At 41.2% G+C, this 18,106-nt stretch overlaps 2 protein-coding genes across 4 annotated transcripts; one reads left to right on the top strand and one right to left on the bottom strand.

The window, feature by feature from the left end:
• Positions 1 to 404: 404 nt before the first annotated feature.
• On the bottom strand, positions 405 to 7,132 carry LOC116249636 (O-fucosyltransferase 20-like). The gene is made up of 6 exons (XM_031622805.2): positions 6,437 to 7,132; positions 4,522 to 4,690; positions 3,993 to 4,082; positions 3,012 to 3,295; positions 2,521 to 2,779; positions 405 to 985 (listed from the first exon to the last, which is right to left on the bottom strand). Exons 1-6 carry the CDS (start codon positions 7,039 to 7,041, stop codon positions 764 to 766), a joined length of 1,629 nt encoding a protein of 542 aa, XP_031478665.1. The 5' UTR covers positions 7,042 to 7,132; the 3' UTR covers positions 405 to 763.
• Positions 7,133 to 13,843: 6,711 nt separating this feature from the next.
• LOC116249637 (uncharacterized) lies at positions 13,844 to 16,485 on the top strand. Of its 3 annotated transcripts, none has more exons than XM_031622808.2 (2): positions 13,844 to 13,984; positions 14,280 to 16,485. In XM_031622808.2, exon 2 carries the CDS (start codon positions 15,432 to 15,434, stop codon positions 16,089 to 16,091), a length of 660 nt encoding a protein of 219 aa, XP_031478668.1. In that variant the 5' UTR covers positions 13,844 to 13,984; positions 14,280 to 15,431; the 3' UTR covers positions 16,092 to 16,485. The 3 variants fall into 3 exon arrangements, with proteins under 3 accessions (XP_031478668.1, XP_031478667.1, XP_031478666.1); XM_031622807.2 differs by lacking the exon at positions 13,844 to 13,984 and adding an exon at positions 13,992 to 14,119; XM_031622806.2 differs by lacking the exon at positions 13,844 to 13,984 and adding an exon at positions 13,992 to 14,185.
• The last annotated feature ends 1,621 nt before the right edge of the window (positions 16,486 to 18,106 follow it).

The following is an 18,106-nucleotide window of genomic DNA, read 5'->3' as shown; positions in this document are numbered from 1 at the left end:
GCATTGGGCGGCACACCAAGTGGGTGTGTATCAAGTGGTACCTAATCTTCTTTTCTAAAATGTTTTTTAAGTAAATACAACAAATTTCAGATATATCTAGGATTTTAGAAATGTGTTAAGAATCACCATCGGGTTCTCTGTTGATTCATAGAAGTATCAAGCTTTCTTTTTTCCTTTTTGTTTTGATTAGTAGCATTCTGCGCGATGAAGATACACAATTAAAGTCCCAAGATTTTCCTTTGTGTCATCCTTTGAAGGTCTGATCCTTGGAGGGTTCCTCCTTTTTAGAAAATAAAAACATAATATTTATATCTTTTCTTAATAGAAGATTTTATTTCTTAATAAATACTAAAGCACTTATTTAGCTCAAAAACTTGCAATGTCCCTTGATTGAGGGATCCATACAAGAGAATCTGGTATTGTTCATACATCTTTATCAAGTTACAAACTTTTACAGTAATTCTCCCACTTTATAATTTACTTACAAGCAATTAAACGTATTACAACATAAATAATGAATCATGAAAGAAAATGTGCATGATATGCCTCCAACCTTGTGAATAAAAAATCTCTTTGTACAATTAGCCTACCACATCTTGTCCCCTTCTGCACTGCATTATTATATGCTAGGGATAAGAACACAAATGGTTCAATCTGGCACGACTCGGGATCGGACGCTACTCGTGCACCAGATCCGAACTGTTTGCATTTTGCATCCTCAGTAGGAGAGAAAAAGGTTCTTTGTTTCGTGCCTTCTTGTGTATCATCTGCACATGCATTCAGGGACAGGATAAGCAATCACATCCCTTCCTTTCCTGTCTGTCCTGTTGCTGGGTGCCCCAACTGAGTCTTCATGCATCTTCCTTATCACATCATGCACCTCTTGCTCATCCGTGGTGCTGGTGTAATTGCCCATGAATAGCTGCACCAGGCCCTTCTTCTGTGGTGTGATGTGCTTCCGGTGCCCCAAGTACGCACGGTGCCCCTGTTTCCGACGATGGCACACGGCTTAGTAGAAGAAAGCAAGACACCATTATTGCCAATGGCTTGTCTGACACTTTCGGAACTTGATGAGAAGCTTGGTTCTCTAGAATCTGAAGATTGTTGCCTTTTTCCCAACATGAGCTTCAAACCTCTTAGACGTAAATTTATTTTAAGAAATTGTGCTTTAGAAGTAAATGGGTTGGCATGAAGGGGCATCACATAGTTAGTCGGGTAGGCAAGTATGTTGCTTGTTTGATTACTGTGGGTGTTACTTCATTGAACTGTTAAAAGTGTGAATGAAACAAGTTGAAGGGTGTACCGTTGCCTACCCAAATCCTGATGCAGCTCAAGACCCTGGAGGCAGAAGGGATGGTAAGGCATTCGGGACTTCTTCATGCGATAGGTTGCTAGCCTCTTGCTCAATGTAAGAGTTAAATGACTTTGATATGGTTTTTGGATTTTACTACAAAATTAGGGGGAATGGGAAGGTCTTTAGGACTTCTTCAGGCGATAGGTTGCTCCTATTTAATCCGATTGGGATGCCTCTAGCTCTGACATGTCTATTGGTAAGAATAACATGAAGCTCAGAATTTTGGGTGTGGGTGTATTCAATACCTCCAAATGAAAGAGGAATTAATCCATGGTCGACTCCCTAAGAGAGTAATAGGGAATTGCTAGTTGTACCTCGTTAAACTTTTTTCATGTTCTTTCGTGGATCTAGCCATTAGATTCCTTTTAGAATTCTAAATTTATAAAAAAAATTCTGTTAAGCAATTAGAAATGAAATATGATGGCACGGTTACAGGAGTCTATCCATCGCATATATGCTTCAAGGAAGAACATGGCATAATCGTCAAGGTAAAGTAGGGACCTAAAGGATCGAACGGAACGATATATAGACAAGTAAATCCTTTGTGAGTTTCAATGTATAGCCTCTTGCTCAATGTAAGAGGTAAATGACTTTGATATGGTTTTGGGATTTTACTACAAAATTTGATTTCTCATTTATGTGATGGCATTCTTAATAAAAGGGATGTTTCACCATATCCTATCTGATTCTAGAAATTTTAATTCGGACCCGAATGCAAATGAAGAAGATTCTATGTCATACCCAAATCTGACTTTTAAATTAGAAATCTGAATCCAATTTGAATCAGACTTTTATATTCACAACCAAGTCCGAAATTTATCATGTTAGCCAACTTTCAAAATGTATGGATAGTACACATGATTCGATCGGATGTTATTTAAAACAGAATCTGAATCTGATATCACTTCTTAAATTCAAATTTGCTCTGATTTGTTAATTGGATGTAATTTTTTTTCCTTATCCAACTCTCTTATCTCTAATCTGTCCCACTGACATCCTTACTTAAATTGTGCTTTTATCTGCAAGATATCATGTGTTTTAAAATGGAAAAAGAAAATTTTTGGTTGCATGTTGTTAGCAGCAAGCCTATCTAAACTTTGCTTGCATATAATCCTTAATTTCATGATCACATCCCAGTAAAAAGTTGGGTAGGACTGAACTTTTACCTGCATTGCTCTTTGCATGTTCCCGCCGTGGTTGGCCATGAAGACCTGGCTCTTCAGACATACAATGTAGTCCAAGGCCGCCATGACTGATGGTTGATGCTCGAACTGCTCGATCTCACCCGCCATCGCCAAGCTCGTCTTGTTGTACAATTTGGGGAACTCCGAAAGAAGTGGCCGAACAGCTTCTTCACCGCCGAAAGGCTGTCCGCCGGCGAGATAGATTCTTGTGCTAGCAGATGCTCCGAGAGCCTTTAGCAGCCTGGTTAATGTCACCATGAATTTCATCCTTTAATAGCTTCTTTATCATATCACATCATAACAATAATAATGTTAACTTATATAAAATTGAGAATTGGAAACAATAGACCCACTATCTGAAGCTTTTATTCAACCCTTTGTTCCCTATGGTATAGTTCAAGATGTCATTCGTGCTGTGCTTCAACTTGCACATTAATATATGACACATGACACAAGCAATGTAGGTCACATACCTTACGATCTCGGTGGCTCTCAGGGGGCAAAGGCCGGCGAGGTAGCGTTGGTGTGGAAGCATATCAATGCGGGAGGTAAGGAGGCGAGGTTTTCTGGTACGCTCCTGGTGAATGACTCGATCAGCCTCGGCGCCTAGGCCCGGCAAGCACCCAGTTCGAACCCACACATCCTTCTCCAGCCGCAGGTGGAGGGCCAAGTATGGGCCCTTCTCTGCCATTCTAGCAGCCAGGGCGTTGCCTACTGCTTGGATGGCAGGCCTAAATTGCAAGGCACTGAATGCCACCTATTTAGAAGAACCAGTATAAAATGTCTTTTAGGGAGAGAGAGAGAGAGAGAGAGAAAAGGAGAGAGAGATCCTTTTGAAACAAAGTTAGGGCTCTAAATGGGCCGCTTGCCATGGGTTCAAACGATAGTCACAAATATAGTTTTTTCGGCAAACTTAAAAAAAAAAGGAAAATGAGAAGAATAATGTAAAATTTTAAAAGATTTCAAAAATTAAATAAATTAGAAACTAGTAAGACAACAGAAAAACAAAGTAGATAAATAAAAATAAAAAATAGAAACAAGCCTTTTGACAATAAAAAATTGTGAAAAAATGCCTAGAATGAAAAAAAAGGAAAGAAACGTGAAAGAAACACTTTTTTGTTTTAGCATTTTTTTCAAAAAAAAAAACACCATTTCCTTACCGTTTTTCAGCTGATTTTTTTTTTTTTTTGTATTTTTAACGTGTCTCTAAAAAAACATGTCTTTTTGTGACTAGGGTTGAAACTTTATTTTGAGCTCTCTTGGGGTTCTGGCTGGTTCACTGCATGGAGCTACCTTTGGTTCAAAAGACTTTAACGTCAGAACGGCCAGACGAGTTCTACCACGTTATATCTAAGACGTCGAATGAAAAGAGACCAAAGAAACAGAGACCAAGCCAGATGGATCTGTTGGCTTGAGAAGTGGCTTCTCCGTTGAGAGAGAAGGAGAAAGAGTACCTTGCAGCGAAGCTTTTGGAGGTCAGGCCCAAGATCTTTTGATAGTCTCGAGTCAAGTCCACGGAGAAGCAGGACGCGATTCCTTTTCATCTGTTTCATTCACAAATTGGTAAGAGAGAGAGGGTGAGTGAGAACCCAAAAATTCAAATTTGTTAAGTGATTTGCTTCTTTGATTCATTCTTTGTTCTTGGTATCTTTTGGGGGATCATTAATGGAAGAGGTCTCCTCAGCCAGCTTTGATCGGAATTAAATATTTGTTAAGTCAATGCTCGAGGGTGCATTGATTTTAATCCCTCCGTTTAAGGGGTTATTTGGCAATTGGAAAAGTAACATACTGTTTTATATATATATATATATATATATATATATATATATAGGTAGATACATGAATCAAATATGCTACTGTTGTTATTGCCAAATGACGAGCTGATCCATGACCTGTAGAATCAGGCTTCATGCATCCTCGAGCATTCAACGCCCTTTGCCATCTGCCCGGAAGAGTAGAGAGAGAGAGAGAGAGAGAGCATACACGTCCTAGGAAGTGAGATAGAATCCACTGTTCGTCGATGTCAAATTGGCGAATAGAGTCGGCACTGGGACGTGCAGTTAGGAAGTTGGGCGGTAAGGAGGACACGACACGGACATCATCCTTGAGCTCCTTCTTGAACCTCACCTCGTCGAATATGTCCGCAAACTCGCTGCACTCCTCAACCCAAAACAACGTCATCAACATTTCGCACACTATATATATATATATATATATATATATATATATATATATATATATATATATATATATATATATATATATATATAGAGAGAGAGAGAGAGAGAGGAAGAAGAAGAAGAAAAAGGAGTAAACATTTGGTGAGATAAGTCGTTGCGTGATGTAGAAGTTTAATTACTGTGATCTAAGCAGCCATTGATTATGTGCCAACCCAATTCATTATTGAACATTTGGTAATTGCCGGTAGACCTGCTCAAGATTGGACATGTTATTGAGCTAGCAACTAAGAAAAATAAACCTCATATTACTAATTTACTGCTCATGGGGGTGGGGTGCACTTTTCAATTAAGACAAGCGATAATCCCACTGATGGAGATAGAAAAATTGGTTGGAGAGAAATTCATTTAAAAACACTCACATTTAGAGGGGCACTTGTATATGTATAAAAGTAAATATTAAATTTACCAAAGTAAAAATTAAAAGAATTTCAAAAAATTGGTGTGGGCAGCTGCCCACACCAACCTGCATGTGGCTCCGCCACTGGATGATCCCATATTGTCTTAGCCAACTGCTCTTTACGTTCAGTCGCTTTCTATACCTCATTGTTTACATGCCTACATCTAAATGTCAAGTCCCTGATTTTACATGTCAACTCTATACTAAACCTTGTCAACCTCTCACAAGCCACCATCTGGCTGAATGAGGGACATTTTTGTCTTTTTAAGAAAAAAATTAGCCTTTCCTTTTTCTGTTTTGTATGTTTAAGTGTATTTTGGATATTTTAGCATCAGATGAGTGGGAAAGAACCCCTGCCCAGAAGAAAGTAGAACCAGTGGCGGCCGAAGTATCACCAGTTGCCCACACCAGTCCCACAAAATCTCTTTCTTTTTGTTTTAATACTTCAAAAAATACATGCTCATTTATATATAACATTGCCGCTTAAGATGTGAAGGTTTTATAATTAGAACCCTTCAGCTAAAAATTTGTACCTCTGCCATTGAGTGGAGGCCCCCATCCCTTCACTACCTACTGCTGTGTTGGGGTCTGAGATGAAGATAAAGTATGTTCAAGTATGACTGTCCCAAGATCTTAATCTAGTAACTCTGAGAATTGAATTGCTTACTATTCTAACTAGTTATGTCATGCCCCTCAAGATAATACACAAGCATGGAAGCTATTTGTTTTAATCTATCATGCAAAGATCTACTGGTAAAACATTACATTCTTGAAGAGAATAGTATGAGTTCTTATATATATATATATATATATATATATATATATATATATATATATATATATATATATATATATATATATATATATATATATAAAAGGAAGAGGAGAGGAGGTCATGTTAGGTATGACAGGTTAACAAATGCAGCCAGATCTCTTCTGCCTCGAAGAAGTTGTTGTACTATTTTAGACTAAAATGCACCAACTCGACGCCTATTCTCCACGAAGAAACGTTAAAGCTTTAAAATCTAAATGGAGAAGCCTCAACAAGCAACAACTTTACGTTAAGAAGTAAAATAGAGAGAAATAGATAATTGCAGTCCAATTGTATTCTCACTTCTTCTTGAGCAAATGTTGTAAAAGAGAAAAAAGAGCAAATTGTCTATTCCCTGCTACAAATGTTTTATTTAAGGACGTTAAAAACAGTGTACTTTGAAAATGAAAAGAAATTAACGCGTTAAAATCCATGCGACGAATTACCAACCTTTCGTCACCCCAGATGGCATTCACTTGAAGGATCGGAATGACGAGAGCCGCCTCGAGGATCCTGGCGATGACGACGGCGTCGACGATCTGGTTCCTCTGCTGGTTGAGCCCGCCGGAGACGACCACCATGAGGAACCTCCGCCTCATGGTGGCCTCCTCCCCGCCACCGACCTCCATCATCCTCCGGGACGACCTTCTATACTCCTCGCTGAAGTTCAGGCACGGCCGGAAGCCCAACCCGTCCGGCTGCCTCCAAAATTCACCACCATCATCCTTTTCTCCTCCTTCTTCCGTTTCCTCCCTTTCCTTCTTATGCACCAACGACGCCATGCCTCTTTTACTCTTGGAAGGCGCTGCCTCCCCCTGACTGTGGAGGGCGGGATTTCCGGCCATGGTGCATGGCAAGAACCGCCGGTCCGGCGATAGGTAGAGAGGGATGGCGAAGCGGAAGATGGTGCAACTCATGTGGAGGGCCAGCAGCAGCAGGAGTAGCCGCGTAGCTGATGTTGCTCTGATCAGCAACAAACTGCGTCGCCTGATCTCCTTGCTGGGCGCCCTGTTGTGGCTATGGAGGCCGCCATTAGAGAGCTTTGCATCCGCCATGAGAGAGAGAGAGAGAGAGAGAGAGAGGTATTTCTGTAAGACTTGGATGTTGTAAGTAATTCACGCTACGCCATCACAGCTCGATACGTGCAGGAAGACTATTTGAATACCGAGAGAGGAAGAGAGAGAGTGCCGTGTGATTGTTTTCTGTCATTTACTTGGGTTTTCGGGCTTCGGTCTTTACCAAATTCAAATTCAAGGGGCAAAGGCAATGTCAACGGTTTGGATTTGGACTCGAACATCTAAAATTCGAATCTGATTAATGGGTTTGGATTGATTTTAAATCCTCAAGTCAATCTTGCCCCCTTCAATTTACCATGCCTCCTAAAACTAACGCTTTTTTATAAATTCATTCATCTAGATGGTGCGAATTGAATCTTACAAGGTTTTAACAAACGAATAGTGTTAACTTTTTTAGTCCTAAATTTAATTGAGGCATCAATTTCTAATATTTGTATATTTTCTTTTATTATGATGAAACTTGCAAAAGCCTATTTATGAACATAGCAAAACTGTTTTGGGAGGCATAATTAATATGATGATCCCTCTTTGGAAATTTGCACGGTGAATTCAAATCCAATTGATAAATATGTAAATAATTCACAAAGGGTTCAAGTTTAGATGCAAATCCAAATCCAAATAACCGGAATGGGTGTATAACTAAAAGCTATGTAATGGGTGGGTCTCTTGTTTGATTCCTGTGGGTGTTACTTTCCTTTGGAGGGATTTGGTGCGGTTTTCCAACTAAAGTTGTTGGTGCCCCTCTCTCCATCATTCTCCCAATTTTGAAATAATTAAGGAGTTTAGCCAACTGGATCGTTGGTTATAATCGGAATATCATTAACCATCAATTTCCACCTGTTATATGATGTGACATATCGTGATCTACCAAAAGATTAATTATCGAACTAAAGATATTAAGTAACAACCAAAAGTTGGAAAAAACCAGAACAAGTGAGTAAGAAACAAAAAACAGACCTATTAAACTTCATTATGAAAATATTTTTTTTTGTTTTTAAAATTTAACCTTATAGATATGATATTATGAGTGGTTTGATGAGAAACACATATTAAGCTAGTCGTTTTGTTAGTTAAATAATGTTTTTTTTACTAGTAAAAAAAATGAACCGCTCTTATACCATCAAAATTTGATAGTATAAAGATCAATGGTCTGGTAACCATCAATCACTGTATATACATATATATAGACCAATACATTATACATTGACGTCGACCCGTAATCGAATAGCTGCCTTTCTCTTTGGTCGTTCCCAGATTAATAAACAGGAAAAGGGAAAAAAGAAAAAAACATATTCGTTTCCTCGCATACGTCTTTCTTTGACATTGTCTTCATGCGCATGCATTCGAGTATAAAATTAAATTTATATAATGAAGGCTCTTTCCATCATCCTACGAAAGTCAAATAGCAGAGATTACCCTCAAAACTAATTTGACAGGGAAAGGAAAATTAAAGCATTAACTATTATCTTGTTCGCTGGTCATTTTCAGGGTGGCCAGTTTACTGATAACGGGAGAGGAATCAATATACCACAGCAATTTCGCGTTCCTTTCTTATTGCTGTTGGCTTTGATTTAATGGCCCCTTCCTCCAACTTCTAGATCCAGCTTCGATTTCTCAGAAAGTAAATGAAAGGTAATTTCTTGTTAATTAGTTGGTAATGAACAGACAAAGCCAGTAAATCAAATTAGAAAGGTGGGCAATGAAAATATGATATCTCCAGAAAAACATATATATGAATTAATTCTAGACGATGAAAATGTTCCACCATATTCTTTTTCTTTTTAGTTTTCTTTCAACCGTCGATCTAAAAAAAAAAAAAAAGTAGAAAGGCCGAGATTGTTCTTTATCCATCTACCTTGCCTCGAATGGGTCTCCTCCACTAGGGGGCTGAGTTGATTAGCTCGAGCTTGAGCTGAAGAAGCTAAACTCTGCTAGGTTAAGCTGGTTCTTAAAAAATTGCTTTTAATATTAGTGGGGTTACTTAGATTTGAACTCTGAACGTCCAGGTTGGTTTGGCAGGCGTAAAGGATGCCCATTAGGCTAAGCTTTTATTAGTGGCAACACTGAAGTTGCATAATCCTGCTCAGCTTGGCCTCGACTCCTTAAAACAAGAGAACTTACTAGAACTTTACTTAGTTTATTAAAAGAGCCGAGCTCGAGTTCAAGTCAATCCCGAATTGGCTCCACCAGCATCCCTAACCTCTTCATAGTTGTCTAGAACAGATTGGTTGCTTTTTGTGGGATCTGCCAAGGAGGGATGCAAGTATTGGGGCAATTTTGATATTTCAAAAAGATTAACGTTTTTCATCCACTGCCATAAAAGCGGCGGCTTCTCGAGAATTAGTAACAAAATTATGCAGCTATATGGCAGCCCCATCAAATTATGCGGTAATTCGTAATTGATCCTAAAGTTGGGAAGTTTTTGTAATTTTTTTTTTCTTTTGGGGAGCAGGGTTTCTCATAGCTAAGAAGAAAGCCGAAGCTTCGGTCAAACCTTTATCTCCTCAAGGTACAGGGCTTACCACTCAAGCTTGTACATTGGTGACCCTTTTTTACAGCACAGAGGGTTAATGCCGATCATATTCAAAACTAGAACTGGCCGCCTACTTGTCCTTATCCCAACCGTTGCACCGACCCCTTTGAAATAATTGTTTCTTCTCCTATAAATGTAGAGAAAGCAGACTTGGGTGAAAGGCCGACTGCCTTTGTTTAACCTACAAGTTTTTACAATTGCCATGGAGGAAACCTGCAAAGTGGAGGCCCTTTGAGCTCCCAAGAGATTTAAGCAGATTTTAGTAGTATCAATGAATTTCAAGACTCATCCACATGTCAATTTTAAGCCATTATTTTATATTTTAAAATTTTCTAATTATTTTAATACATTTTTCATTAAAAAATTATTTTTAATAACATATTAGTGCCCATATTCATGATTCAGCAAGATGCGCCAATTCGGTTCAAAAACACTGGGTTTTATTTAGCAAGGGTTGTTAAGTTTGGTTTGAGACCGACGTTTCAATCATCTTCTTAAAAGAAAAATATTTTTTCAGCTAAAGTTATAGTATATGTTTGTTTTTACTATTGAAATGTAACCCTCCTATAAAGAATTGAGAGAAGATTAATAAAGTCAAAAGCTACCCTCCTATCATTAATGAACTTTAACTATTGTAGTTGTGGTTTAGAACCATCCACCCGGCCAGGCTCATAATAACCCAATAGAGAAAATAGTATATCCTCAAAGGTGTTGGGACAATGGGGTTTGATAGGGGTTGGCAGGCGACCAGCCATTATTTCTAATGTTCGGAGTGCCAACTCACTATGCCGCAAACTAGGGGCCACCGATGGGTAAGTAGAAGTATGGAGGAGGCGACACTTCCAGACACCAAAGCAGACCCTATACCTTAGAGAACGATGAGTTGAATAAGACTTCGATTTTCTTTTAGCAGTGGGTCAAATCTGTTCGCCCGAACAGAGTGAATAGTATAAAAAAATCAAAATCAATTTAGTGAGAGAGAGATGAACATGGTTCATTCTCATAGAGGAGGTTGATAGAGGAGGTTGAAGTGTCTCTTTCTCTCTTCGTATATATATTTATATATATATAAATGTTTGTTCAACCATTATCTATCTACCATTTGTTGAATTGTCTATGATTTGGTGACTGCCGGAGCTGCTCTGCTGATTCCCCCAGCTGTTTTCACTTTTCACAAATTCAACCATGTAAATGGGTGCAATAGTGAAAAGTTATGTGCTTTAAAAGAGCCCAAGTATTAAAAACCAACCTAAACATCCGTCTTTTACTATTTTTTCTTGTACATGTTAGCAGATTGGACGGAGCCAAAGATGCCCATGATTGCCAAAGGATATCCGCTTCTCAAATATATATGTGTAAGTGTCTGTGTATGCAACGTGTGTATAAGAAACTAGTAATTTTAAACATTTAAATGAAAGTACAAGTATGAACAATCTCAGTCTTTAGATCTTTTCTATATTAGAAGTTGAGGGAAAAATCATGAAAAAAAAGAGATGGAGTATTTTTTGTTATCTATTATTAATTTATACTTTTTTTTCTTGTTTTAACCATCAGAGATTAAATTTATTTCTTATCTGTCTATCATGTAAGTGTATAGCATCCATCAGTTTCTCTCTTTTTTTTTTTTTTTACGAAAAAAAAACTTTTGACAGAGAAATCATATGGCATCTTACATCATTGCATCAAATAACCGTGATTGAATGAAAAGTATGACGGTTGAAATATATATATATATATATATATATATATATATATATATATATATATATAATTTGTCTTTCATTACTCACGATGCTGCCCAGCGACTCTTCTTCTGGGCCATTGATCTAAAATTGATCATGCGGCCCAGATGGCGTTATTATTTTTTTTTTTCAAAGCCACCTTTTGGAAAATGTCCCAACTTTGTCCAAGTAAAACTACGAAATCCCTATCTCTCTCTTTATATATGTGTATATATATTAACTTAAAAATGTAAGCTAACTACCATATAATGCTTATTATCTATTTAATTAATATTTTATAATAAAAATGAAAGACCAATTGGGGCTCTTTGTGTCAATGTTTTTTATGGTACATATATGTCGCTTCTGCCCTTCTTGCCATGACCAAGAAAGAAGATCGGCATGTAATACAAGTGGCCGGTTGGTCATTTTCTTACACTTTGTCATATCCGCTCCAGTTTCATCTTCTCTTTATTCTAATCTGGATCTTGATTACGGTTCTGCTCCATAAAACAGGGCACATTGGTATGTCTTTTTGGGATTTTCGGATACCAGAAGCACGGTATCTCTTGATGATTAATTGGATCCGTGATAAAAGTGAACTTCTATTTATGTAATCAGGCTTTAGAAGTATGGTATTTTTTATAAGAAGCGTCATATATTTAAGTTGACTATTTTTTAGTTAGAAACGTCATATGTTAAGTTGATCAATATTTTTGAGTTTTAAATATGTCATTTTAATTATCAGAAAACTAGTGGCTCCTGAAACGCTAAAAACTCTCGTCGTAAAAAATTTCATGAAAATGACTTGAATTAAAATATATGTTTGTAGTAAGCTGGCAATTATATTAAATATGCCAGCTTGTTGATCTTCTGTCTAGAATAGTTTCAATAACTAACAAGAATATAGATTTAATGAGTCCCAATTCTTTCGGTTCATATAAATTCCACTTACATCACCGTTGTCGTCATTATCTAACAAGAATAATAGTCATCATCGTCGAATGAGTTAGAGTTAAACTTGCATAAATGTCTTCTTCGTTTGGATGGAGCACGAACATTCCATTCTATTCTCCTCCCCCCAAGTTGATCAAAGAAAAAGGAACAATCTCAGCTCAGCTTCTCAGTTAAGAGAGAATTATAGTAATCCGAGTAGATGGGATGAATTGGGTTTCGACCAACTTGAAAGAGAGAAAGTTATTCAATTTTTAATGACTCCTACAATGCCATTAGGGTTAAGATATTATTGTTAAGAACCATTGTGGAGTGTTGGAAAGGTCAATGCACTCATTCTTCAAGAATGAGAAACAGCGAGAGTCTCCATTTTCTGGTGCACCTATTGATGGTTCTACGGCTTTGGCAGCCACTCAATCAAGGTATATATATCAAAGGAACAACAGAAGCACTCAGTATTCTCGAGTCATGTGTCCCTACTGCAGCAGGGAATGGAACATCTAAAAGAGAAATTTTTTTAACTTATTGGGCATCCCTCGGGACACTGTATTTGCTGCCACGATCACCTCAATCAGCTTTCAAACAAGTTATACCGATCTTATTGGAAGGTCGGGCACAGCGGTGGAGCGGGCAACTTCTCTTAAAATTTATTTATTTTTGAATAGTGTAATCACCCCTAAGATTTTCATGATTCTATATTTAGTCTTTCTCAAACATTTCGTGATAACTTTACAACAACCTTGGAGGATTTTCCGCTTTAACCACTTCAATCTCTCTTAATTATGGTCAATTTCTTCTTTTATTTGACTATCAATGATATATGAGGCATATTTGGATCTATTTTAGACTCTCCACACAAAGCCCAATCTCAATTTAGACTTATTCTATAATTCAAACTTGGATCCGATTCAAAAACTCATATAGAAGCTTAAAACCAACCTCAAGATCCAAATACAGATCCAAAGCCCAGCCCTAGATCAAAATACTAGCCCCAAATCCAAAATAGATCCCTATATTAAAACCACATACAAAATGGATTCATATCCAAATCCAATTTCTAAATCTGGATCAACAACAAAACTTTAGATCTAGCCCATAATCCAAATCTCAATTGTGAACTCATTTTATCCCAATTTGTGCCTTCATATCAATTCAAACCCGATCTGAACCCAAAATCCAAAGTCTCCACATCCTCGTTCAGCTCCAAATTCTTGATCTATATCCAAATCTAGATCCGATTCCATGCTTTTACCTCAATCCAAATATGAGTCTCAAATCAAAATTCGAGATCCAAATCCAAATATATTATTGATCCATTATAAGCTTTTGATCTAGTTCCAAGTCCAAATCTAAGAGCTAGATCCATTTTTAGATCTGAATACAAGTCACGTATCATTCCCAGTCCAAGCATCGAGATCAACATTATGATCGCTTTCTAGTTCAATATTCTCAAAATACCCTTGACTTTTTGAAAATATTATTGAATGCCCTTGGTTTTCTTGATATCCTTTGGTTTCAAAAAAACATAACCTTATCGTTCCTCAAAAATACCAAAACGTGGCAGGCTTAGTCTGGACAATCCAGGCCTGCCCCAGCCAGGTCCGGACTTGCCCTGGTGTAAGACCCTGCCCTAGCCCCTGGCCATGGATGGTTGGTGCTTACCTGGTCCCTAGGAAACAGCAGCAGGCCACAGCTCGGCAGTAATCCTCAGAAGGTCCAAAATTTATAGTAGCTCAGGGTGTTTCTCCTGTGCCGGAGGAGCAATCACCCCCTGCACCTACATAGGGAATTGATAGGGAGGGCCCTTATACTTGAATCCCACCCGACAGTTGCCTCGAATGCTACCGAGGTGGGTGGCAACATGTCGAGACAGACAAGCAAGGCTATGGCCATTGAGGATGGCAGCCCGTAGAGGGTAGCACAGGCCAAGAGGAGATTTATGCAGATTATCATTATCTTTCCCTTTTAAAGAACTGAACAGGTTTTATTTTATTGTTTCTGTTTTGCAGCAATGGGAGAGACACGCTCAAACACTGCTTCAACAACCCTAAACAGCTAACAATATTGTACGATGAACCATCCAAGACAAATTGAATGAGAAGGGCGTGTTCCCCCTTTCCGGTGTGACGTCAACGAAGAGTACCCAACTCGACGATCAAATCATTCCCATCCGACAAAAGAATCGACACACAGATCCTTCCTGATCGAACGCTTTGACTTCCACTGGCGTGATCTGTAGCAGGCACCAGATTCTGCTACAAAGAACACTGACGGCGACTCACGACGACCTACGCCAATCCCTAGGCAACTCCGGCGACTGGCGATACATCGAATACTTTCGCACTCTTTTGTGGATCCCATCTGAGCAATTTTAGCTCAATCCAAGTTGAATTCGCTGCGTAATGTTGAACCGCGAGAAACAAAGCATCCAATGGCGGGGTAACTCAACCCCAATTTCCAGTGAAATTGGGCTTACCGAAACCTCTGATGTCCCGTTTTATTATCCTCGAGTGATTTGTTGTTAATCTGAGCAATTTTGATTAATTTCGGCATTTTTGTTGATTGTAATTTTCATCGAAGGAGTCATCGGGGAAACAAGGAACTCGAGGGAGGCGTCATCTATTCGTATCGTAGCGACCGACGGTGAGAAGTAGGCCGGCGGTCACCTTTACGACATCTTTAGCCATACTAGGGAGATATCCCATGACGGACCTGTTGTTGTTCACTGACGAGGAAGTACCGCTAGGAACAGAGGAACCCGACGATGAGTTTCTACCACTTAAACCCCAACTTCTTATTGGAATTGGGTCAATTCAATCATTATAACATTCTCAAGTGAATTGTAGATACTCTGTGCCATTGTGAGCAATCCCTGCTTTTCTGTGAATTTGTTGTTGAGGGAAACTGTTACAGGGCTACCTACGAGTTGGCTGAGAGCAGCCGACGGCACTGCCGAGACCAGGCCAAATGACGGGAGCAGCCAGCGGGAGGGCCGGACGAGCGTCGGCCATGAGCGCCGAAGAGGGCCGAGAGCGGCCGAAGGTGGCGCGGGCCAGCACACCATCGAGAGGCTGCCGAGAGATGAGGGCGCCGAGCGCCCACGCCGAGCGGGGAAGGCACCCGCGGCCACTGACCCTTCTGTTATTTGTTGTGAGGCTAACATGACTTGCAGGAAGATGAGCATAGACGCAAGGAAGGCTCACCGAGAGGACGCCGCGGTGGTGGTCGAGGGCGACGCACGGCCGAGGGAGGTTGAAGACCCCGCGCCCTCAGATAGCGCCCACGGGCTAGTGCATGGAGAGGCTGGCCGGAGTGACACCACGGCTACCAGTGCCGTAGACGATGCCGAGGGCAAGGGCGCAGCCGAGGAGCAAGCGGGCGAGGGCACTATGCAGCCAAGGGAGGTTGACGGGATGACAGCCCCGCACTCCACCGGTGCATTTACTACGAGCAAGGCTAGCCCGTTGACTGGAGGACTTCATGCCATAGAGCTTGGACAAGGTGAGGCCACTCTGCCCACCCAGGCCAAGCCAGACGTACTCGAGCGGAGTGGGCTGGACCTAGCACGCGAGGCTCAGCTTGCTGGACACACCATGGAGACAGGGTGTTCTGGACAGGGACTGTCGGAATCCAGACGGTCAAACGGAGGACGCACAGACTGGACAGGGACAGGAGTCGTTCAGACGTTCAGAACGGAGACAGGGCCGACAGATAGGACGGACAGCCACAGGACAGGCACAGAGGATGTTCTGGCGTCCAGAATAGAGACAGTCCAGGAAACTGAGACGGGCAGAGATGAAGGCCGTCTAGACCGAGTCTAGACGAAGTGGGTTAGGACCCAGGCGAGGCATCGAGGCAGCACCTTGGAGCGGAAGGAAGACCCGAGTCGGAGTCTTTTTGGTAGGCCGTCTCGGCCGTACCGTTTCTCTTGTATATACTTTGTTTATGTTTCAGTTTTGTTCTTGTACCGAGACGGTTCAGGGGCGTCCCGAGTCACTTTGGCTTTATAAGCTAAGTGATGGACTTTTACCCTAAGTTTTGATGAAATAGAAGTTTTCTTCCTCTCTCGCACGAGAGCTTGTCACCATGGCGGCTGAGAAGCTTGCCCCCTTCAATGCCTGCACCTCCCTTCCTCTCTGAGAAGCCATTGGCCGGAGAAGACGCCGGAGTGCGGTCGGAAAGTCGAGCAACCAGAGGGCTGGTGCCGGAGGCCAGCACCGGACGCTCGGCTGCGATTTCTTCCTCCCATTTTGCTGAAATCGACAGCTCTGAGAAGCCTCTGGCCGGAGCTGCTTGAGGGCTGAACGAAGTGCGAGCCGGTCGATCACGGGATGGCTGAAGGGCGACGTTCATCCACGGGAGAAGCGGCGAACGTGGAAGTGCTGATCACGGTGCTTTCCTCCCTGCTGTAATCGATTTCCGACGGTCTCCAAGAGGTAAGCCTTGATCCCGACGGCTTCCTCTTGTTGTCCGTTCGTTCCAGAAGGTAGCTCTAACGCTGCTGACGCCGGAGGTGTTTCCAACTAGTGTGGAAATCATCGAAGGTAGCTCGGGCGATTGCTGCTGGTCTGAAGAGTCATCCGATCGATTCTAGCAGTCGTGAGCAGCGCATTCAGTCGGGTCCCTTCCGTCTGTCTAACACTGCAATCAGAGGGTTAAATCGATGGGGGACTAGAGGATTTCTGTAGCGCATGCTTAATCTTGCTTCTGTTATGTGAACGCTGCGAGAAATCGAGGAGAAAATGAAAGGAATCGAGTGAATACGAAAAACGAAACAGCCTTCGCCCTGTCCCTGTGAAACAGTCCCTGAACCCTGATAAACTGCGAATCTAAGAAATCCAGAGAGGGTTTTTACTATCAGACACCTGGGCGAGATCCCCCACATCCATACGAAGCCAACGAACCTGGAATGAGCCGAATCCGACCAGAAATGAGGGAGTAATCGCGTTTTGAACAGTCGGGACTGTTTCCCCTGTTTTGCCGCCGACCAGTTCCTGTTCATCTGCAAATCTGAAAAAAATGGCGATGAATCTCGGTGATCGGCCACCGTGGTCACCTTCCTGACTTCCAGACGCAGATTTCAAGCTAAGGAAGGCCCGAATCCGAGGTCAGATGAGGGAGATATGAGCTTCGGCCTGAATCCTGTGTGAACAGTGGTGGAATCCTGTAATCTCCGCCAGAACGGCGGCAGCGCCCCCATCTTCATCAGAATTTGGGGAAAACCACGAAATCGGGTGATCTGACTACCCTCATTCGATCTGTCTTGCTGTTCTTGATCTAACCTTGATGTTTAATACTCTGGTTATCATTTTGATTGAATGTGATCGATCGGAGGGCTGATTGAAGGGCTGAATCTTCCTACACCCGCCTGAGTTGAACATTACAGCTGCAGCGCCGCGGGACTTCCAGGAGCTACCACCAGAGGACAGATTTGAATTCGGCCCTTGGAGTGATCCTTCCTGGGTGTCTTGGGAACCTGCTGATGCGATTCGACGATCATTGAGTGAAGAAGGCGACTGGAGTGAAGATTTGAAGTGACCGGTGTCTGAACATTCTTCAGGCGTCCTGAACGGAGCTTCACCCTGCGACGTCGGGCTCCAAAACCCTTCAACGACTGGGCCAAGGAGTTCTTGTTTGGGCCCAATCTTTTGGGCGTCCAAACTTTGGTGTGTCAGATCCCTTCAATCCAAATTTCAGGATTTTTGGGTGTCTGGATCGACATGAATGAATTTTTGAAGATGAACTGGTCTGCAACTCGCCTTCGTTCTGCCCTGTTCCTGAACAGACCCTGTTGACTACGACAGTCCGGCATCTTTAGCCTTCAACGACCTGACCT

Source organism: Nymphaea colorata, chromosome 3 (assembly GCF_008831285.2).
Source record: "Nymphaea colorata isolate Beijing-Zhang1983 chromosome 3, ASM883128v2, whole genome shotgun sequence".
NCBI classification, from domain to species: domain Eukaryota; kingdom Viridiplantae; phylum Streptophyta; class Magnoliopsida; order Nymphaeales; family Nymphaeaceae; genus Nymphaea; species Nymphaea colorata.
This window is presented reverse-complemented; position numbering and strand designations above follow the sequence as displayed.